Genomic DNA, 7,361 nt, shown 5'->3' on the forward strand with positions numbered 1-7,361 from the left:
TTGAAAGTGGGCATGCAGGTGCAGCAGGCAGTGAAGAAAGCGAATGGTATGTTAGCATCCATAGCAAAAGGATTTCAGTATAGGAGTAGGGAGGTTCTACTGCAGTTGTACAGGGTCTTGGTGAGACCACACCTGGAGTATTGCGTACAGTTTTGGTCTCCAAATCTGAGGAAAGACATTCTTGCCATAGAGGGAGTAAAGAGAAGGTTCACCAGACTGATTCCTGGGATGTCAGTACTTTCATATGAAGAAAGACTGGATAGACTCGGCTTGTACTTGCTAACATTTAGAAGATTGAGGGGGGATCTTATAGAAACTTACAAAATTCTTAAGGGGTTGGACAGGCTAGATCCAGGAAGATTGTTCCTGATGTTGGGGAAGTCCAGAACAAGGGGGTCACAGTTTAAGGATAAGGGGGAAATCTTTTAGGACCGAGATGAGAAAAACATTTTTCACAGAGAGTGGTGAATCTGTGGAATTCTCTGCCACAGATGGTAGTTGAGGCTAGTTCATTGGCTATATTTAAGAGGGAGTAGATGTGGGCCTTGTGGCTAAAGGGATCAAGGGGTATGGAGAGAAGGCATGTACAGGATACTGAGTTGGATGATCAGCCATGATAATATTGAATGGCGGTGCAGGCTCGAAGGGCCGAATGGCCTACTCCTGCACCTATTTTCTATGTTTCTACAGTACCGTGTCACTGCGCCCGCTGCCGTCCCGGGCAGTGAATGCTATTTGGCTGCAAGTGTTCAGTGTGAAGATGTCCTGGCCGCTTCCAACTCATCTCACACGAGGGACAGGTAGATTGTACATTAAACTTGCCTGACCATGGACGAGAAAGACTAAGGCAGGATAGAAAGAGACGGGCCCCGGCGCTAAGGAAGTCTCGGGTGTAACCTGAGGAGGCGTTGCACCTGTTGGACAGTGGAGCCCGCCGCCCTCATCTCCGTTCACAGTCCGGGATCAGGATGGACGGAGACCTCCCTCCGCTCTTATGTTATTCCACAACAGTGCACCTGTCTCTCATGTAGCAGTCTTCGGGGCAATCTATGTTTGCGGGGATTATTTAAAGGATATTGTATGACCCTCTGAGTACAACATCAGGAAATAGTCACAATGTGCTGGAGTAACTCAGCATCACTGGAGAAAGTATGGGTCGAGTCGAGACCCTTCTTCGGACACTTTCACACATTTTTTTCTACATCTCATTATATCACCGTCTATATCTCTCAGTCTGAAGAAGGGTCTCAGTCTGAAGAAGGGTCTCGACCCAAAACATCACCCACTCCTTCTGTCCAGAGATGCTGCCTGTCCCGCTGAGTTACTCCAGCACATTGTGACTATTTCCTGATGTTGTATTCTGGGTAACACCCTCTGGTTGAATTTGGACAAATCGCACGACCGGTAACATTCACGAGAACCGAATAGAAAGATTATTATTTTCGAATTATGTGCCTGGTGCTTCTATACTGCAATTGAAATAAAACTAAATACATTTGGACAGTGTAACTTGCTTCTAAACTCTGTGAATGTTTCTGTCTGCAAATTCATTCCTGCATTTCAGTTGCCATTCGTGGCTGCACTTCAAATCGATTTACGCCTGTAAAGCACTTTGGGGACTCCTAAAAGAAATGCAAGGACATCGTGTAAATGTAACAGAGACGGCGAGAAAGCGAAGGGAAGAGTCGAGTGGGAGCTGGTTGGAGACTGGCAGTGAGGGAGATTAAGCGTTAAAGCGGTGAACGAGAGCAGGAAGCAGCTTCGATACAGACATGATGTACCTGAGAGAGAGTTGAGGGAGGGGTCTGGCGGCGACTGAAACAAGGAGCGATCTACGTATCCTACAGAGAGACAGGCAGAGCCTGAGCACAACGGGCTCCCACCTGGAAAGGGGAATTCGGTTTGAACCCATTCTTCCAAAGATCCGTTCCGAAGAAAACGAACCTGCAACGGGCCCCAACTCTACTACAGCTAACGGCAGATCCGCGCTTTCAATAAACGAGTCCTGGCCCACTTGGACTCCACCAAAGACCTTAAACTCGCCCGACTCAAGGCCGATCCTGCCACCTACACTGGACGACTCGACCACCTGCAGGCCCCGGGTCCCAACACTGGCCCCCGCCGCCGGCCCAGACACCACCAGGTCCCGTTACACCACCATCCGGATCTGGATGTAATACGTTGAAATTTTCTAGATAGAGCATCACTCCGCCAGGGACGTGCGGTCAGAAGAGGCAGGGGTATCTCAAAATGCTGGAGTAATTCAGCGGGACAGGCAGCATCTCTGCAGAGAAGGAATGGGTGACAGTTCGGGTAGAGACGGTCTCCAGCATGTTGTGCCTATCTAAGGGGAATAAGGCTTTTCAGTTTAGTTTATGATCACGTGTTTCGAGGTACAGTGAAATACGTTTGTTGCGTGCTATCCAGTCAGCAGAAAGACAATACATGATTACAATCGAGCCACTTACATTGGACAGATACTCGATGATGGAATGACGTTTAGTGCAGGGTTAAACCAGCAAAGTCCGATCATAGTTAAAGTGAGAAATGTTGAGATGGGAGTAGAGTATTAAGAGTGTGGGTTGATTGTAATATGTGATTTTAGATCTGCATCGCACTATCTAGACGCCTTGGTTCGCCAGGTCTCGGAAGCATTAGCGGCAAGAATGACCTGCAGGAGTGGGAGGAAATCTGAGTGTTCCGTGTACCGCTCTCACTGATTCCACGGTGGCGCAGCGGTAGAGTTGCTGCCTTGCAGCGCTTGCAGCGCCAGAGACCCGGGTTCGGTCCCGACTGACGGATTTGTACGTTTTCTCCGAGATGGCGTGGGTTTTCTCCGAGATCTTCGGGTTCCTCCCACACTCCAAAGATGTGCAGTATGTAGGTTAATTGGCTTGGTGTATTTGTACAATTGCCACTCGATGGTGTAGGATAGCGTTAATATTCAGCCTGACGAAGGGTCTCGACCCGTCACCTATTCCATCTATAGATGCTACCGCATCCGCTGAGTTTCTCCAGCACGTTTGTCTACCGTTAATATGCGGGGATCGTTGATCGCACACACATTAACACTACCCTACACCAACTAGGGACATTCTTTACATTTACCAAGCCAAGTTTTTACATTTACCAAAAATTTGAATGTGGGTGGAAACCGATCTCTGAGAAAACCCACGCACATCACGGGGATCACGGGGAGACAGCACCCGTCGTCAACATCGAACCCGGGTCTATGATGCGCTGCATTGGCTGCAAGGCAGCAACTCTGCCGCTGCGCCACCATGGCGGTCACGTGACCGCCCATATTCAGCAGCTCCACGTCAGCGAAAACATTTTGAACCAGGCAGTGTTCAAGAAGGAACTGCAGGTGCTGGGAAATCGAAGGTACACAAAAATTACCTTTGTGTACCTTTGAACCAGAAAGTGGCGGATTTAAAATGGCTTCGAAATACCAAGTCGAGAGTTTAAACGAGGAGGTAGTTTGTCCCATCTGCCTGGATTTCTTCACCGATCCAGTGTCACTGGAGTGCGGGCACAACTTCTGCCGCTCCTCTGTCACACAGAGTTGGGACAGGGAAGCGAGAAACTCCTGCCCGGAATGTAGAGAGGCGTTTGTGGACCGCACCCTCAAAGTAAATCGGGCCTTGATTAGACTGTCTGAGAAAGCTCGAACGCTGAGCCTGAATCTCAAAGAGAAGAAAAGTGAACATCACTGCGAGAAACATCAGGAAGAACTGAAGCTGTTTTGTGAAACACATGAAAGTGATTTGTCTGATCTGTCGAGATGCGCGGGAACACAAGTCTCACAGCTTCATACCGATAGAAGAAGCTGTTGAAATCTACAAGGTAAAAGCAAACCGATATTGATCACATCATTGTGTCATGTTTTGTTTACTTTCTGACATTTTTCTTCTCTGATCTGAAACCCAACTCCAGGAACAGGTGAAATCTTCCTTTGAATCTCTGACAAAAAAGAAATCAGAGATCGAGCAAATGGAGCAGGAACAGAAAGAGAAGATTTCTGTTGTTCTGGTGAGGCTTTGTACTATCCATGTAACTATTTTGTGTAGATTTGATCCCTGTGACGCGTGTAATAAGTGGGCACCTCTATAGAGCTCAGTAGTCGAGGACCCGAGATCTTGGGAGCGGTTGAGCAGCCAAGGACTTTACTCCCTGGAGCACAGCAGTCTGAAGAATGGTCTGTGGCAGGTGTATAATATCATGAAATGGAATGATACGTTAGAGGTCAGTATTTTACCGTTGGGTCCCAGCATCACACGGTCACCAACGCAATATTCCACCTCTCCACCAATTCCAATATTGCTCGCCAGTGGGGGGGGGGGGGGGCGGTCTGTTGCGCTAGTGAGCTAGTATGGGTGTTGCGGGCCGAAGGTACTGGTTTCCAGAGGGCTAGTATAGATATTGTGGGCCGAAAGGATTCTTGGGCTGGCAGCCAACTGATGCAACGATTTTAAAAGCCAAGGCGAGGAAAACAATTGGGATGCAGCCACCTGACAACCAAAATTCATTTTGTGAACACAAACTTTAAAAAAAAGGCGAGGGAAACAATTGGTCTGCAGCCACACCTGACAACCAAAATTAATTTTGTGAACACAAACTTTTTTAAGAAGGCGCGGCAAACAATTGGGCTGCAGCCACTTTACAGCCGCATCGAGGGGACTCACCGTGGAGTAGACGGTCGTTCAGTGTTATTCGCAGCTCAGAGAGCCGTGACCCTCTCACTTCCTGAGTCTGGCAGAAACTGACTGAGGCACGACACTTCCGGGTTTTATAGTCCCTCCCCCCTGCCGCCAGCAGAGAGAATGTGGATTTAAAAAAAAACATTAATATCTCTCTGATTTTTCATCGATGGGTAAAATTCTCTGGTCCAGGAAGGTGGAGGGGGTCTCTGAGCGAGTTGTCCAAAAATGACTGCCGTAGGTGGCGGCGTTCTCTCGGAAATCGCACCACAGTGGGCCAAAAACGGTGAACATCAGACTTTTAGCAATATAGATTCGAACAGATTCGTGGAGAGAAATGTTTTGGAACTGTCTGGGCCAAATGCGGACAAGTGGAAACAGCGCAGATGGGGCGTCTTGGTCGGTATCTAACACCCCTTGCTGTATGACTCTATGAAATCTATCATTCTAAGTGGTGCTGCTGTCTGCTAGGTGACCTGGTTCTGTCCACGGAGGGTTAATGGACACGCAAAATGGAATAGGTTGCAGGGAATTGTACTGGGGAAATGGAAATGAGGTGATTGTACGTTAATTTCTCCAAATATTTCAGAATTATCAAGACGATCTCTTGAATTGCCAAGGTAATAAAAACTACGGATTGAATACATGTAAATGGGATTAATGTAGATATACGTACAGAGCCCAGCATGTGCATGTTGGTCCGAATGGCATATTTCTGCACTCCAGAACTCGACATTAATGAGCCAAATGTCACCTTCCCCGTCATGAGGAAACACAGCAGAATGACACAATATATTGATTCTCATCTTTCATCTGACAGGAAGCGTCACACAACCTTCAGTCACAGACCACATCCCAGTTCGCTGACCTGCACCAGATTCTCACTGAGAAAGAGCAGTCGGAGATATCCGGGAAGAAGAGGCGAAGATTGTAAAAACAATGGAGAAAAATCTTCAAGAGATTCAAGAGAGTTTAAATTCCATTCAGGAAGAACTCTCAAAGTTACAGGAACAGATAGACCTCAAGGACGGCGTGATATTTCTGAAGGTGAGGGGTTACACTACAGTTTGGCGAAGTGAAAGTGCACCGTCACAAAATGGTGGGCTAAATTCCTGAAATAAATGCTGCATTTACCAGTTCTGGGTCAATGTTCCGTCTGTTCCATCTACTCACCACATCCGACAATAATGCCCTAAATTCCAGGAATTTATTCTTAACATTCACGTATTTATTCCACTTCAACTTAAATTTATCTGCAGTATTGCCTTCAGGCCACCCTGTGAGTTCCACGTTCTCTTTACTACATTTCTTGTGGAATTTATTAAAGGCCATCATACATTCCAGGATTTATCTTTCTTTTCCCCACAAGTAGTGATAATATTTCCAACCCCCATCAATTTAAATCCACCGCTGCCCTTAAAATATTCCATCCTATTATATCTGACATCTTCTCCAGATAAAATCCCACGGCCTGCCCGGTCTTACTCGTAAGTTGCATACTCGCAGTTATTCGCATCGACATTCCTTCGGCAATATCCACTTTCTGTCTGTGTGAGAGCGGCAAAGTTGGGAAATGGGAATTATCAGAGGGTTTTTTGTCGCAATTTGGTGAAATATCCGCCGTCGGAATCATAATCCATCTCAGTCCATTTAGATTTGTGAATTATTTATTTCAGGAACATGCTGGTCGCAAGAGGAGGTAAGACATGCTTTTGACTGAAACAATGTATGTTTTTATAGTACAACTCAAAAAAACAGCTAATGCTCAGTTTCTAACCAGCTGTTAAATATTTGCAGGGTTATTGATGAAGCTAAACCAATGTTGCTGGTAGATGGTGCGTTACCCATTGAAAAGTTTGCTCTCACTTTTTTCCACAAAATGGCATTGAGAGAAACATCTGATATCATCAAACGAGGTAAAACTGATACCTCGTACCCGCAAACAGATCCCTGTTGTCGGATGGCTCAAATCGTGGCAAGATAGAAACATAGAAAATAGGTGCAGGAGTAGGCCATATATAATAACCATATAACCATATAACAATTACAGCACGAAAACAGGCCACCTCGACCCTTCTAGTCCGTGCCGAACACGTATTCTCCCCTAGTCCCATATACCTGCGCTCAGACCATAACCCTCCATTCCTTTCCCGTCCATATAACTATCCAATTTATTTTTAAATGATAAAAACAAACCTCCCTCCACCACCTTCACTGGAAGCTCATTCCCACAGCTACCACTCTCTGAGTAAAGAAGTTCCCACTCATACCCCTAAACTTCTGTCCCTTAATTCTCAAGTCATGTCCCCTTGTTTGAAACTTCCCTACTCTCAGTGGGGAAAGCTTATCCACGTCAACTCTGTCTATCCCTCTCATCATTTTAAAGACCTCTATCAAGTCCCCCCTTAACCTTCTGCGCTCCAAAGAATAAAGCCCTAACTTGTTCAACCTTTCTCTGTAACTTAGTTGCTGAAACCCAGGCAACATTCTAGTAAATCTCCTCTGTACTCTCTCTATTTTGTTGACATCCTTCCTATAATTAGGCGACCAAAATTGTACCCCATACTCCAGAATTGGCCTCACCAATGCCTTGTACAATTTTAACATTACATCCCAATTTCTATACTCAATGCTCTGATTTATAAAGGCCAGCACACCAAA

The 7,361-nt window shown here is 46.2% G+C and overlaps 1 protein-coding gene across 1 annotated transcript; it reads left to right on the forward strand.

Annotated features, from left to right (window-relative positions):
- Nucleotides 1–3,424: 3,424 nt before the first annotated feature.
- On the forward strand, nt 3,425–6,684 carry LOC116984201 (tripartite motif-containing protein 10-like). The gene is made up of 4 exons (XM_033038345.1): nt 3,425–3,846; nt 3,937–4,032; nt 5,521–5,570; nt 6,498–6,684. The coding sequence occupies exons 1-4, from the start codon at nt 3,757–3,759 to the stop codon at nt 6,682–6,684; spliced, it is 423 nt and encodes a 140-aa protein (XP_032894236.1). The 5' UTR covers nt 3,425–3,756.
- The last annotated feature ends 677 nt before the right edge of the window (nt 6,685–7,361 follow it).

This window comes from Amblyraja radiata, chromosome 19 (assembly GCF_010909765.2).
Source record: "Amblyraja radiata isolate CabotCenter1 chromosome 19, sAmbRad1.1.pri, whole genome shotgun sequence".
Taxonomy (NCBI): domain Eukaryota; kingdom Metazoa; phylum Chordata; class Chondrichthyes; order Rajiformes; family Rajidae; genus Amblyraja; species Amblyraja radiata.

What these genes read in the sequence shown, in the direction of transcription:
- LOC116984201 (XM_033038345.1), top strand. Translation starts at nt 3,757, where the DNA reads ATGAAAGTGATTTGTCTGATCTGTCGAGATGCGCGGGAACACAAGTCT. An exon ending in AGAAGATTTCTGTTGTTCTG is followed by an intron (nt 4,033 to 5,520) that starts GTGAGGCTTTGT and finishes TTCATCTGACAG; the next exon opens with GAAGCGTCACACAACCTTCA. An exon ending in ACATCCCAGTTCGCTGACCT is followed by an intron (nt 5,571 to 6,497) that starts GCACCAGATTCT and finishes AAATATTTGCAG; the next exon opens with GGTTATTGATGAAGCTAAAC.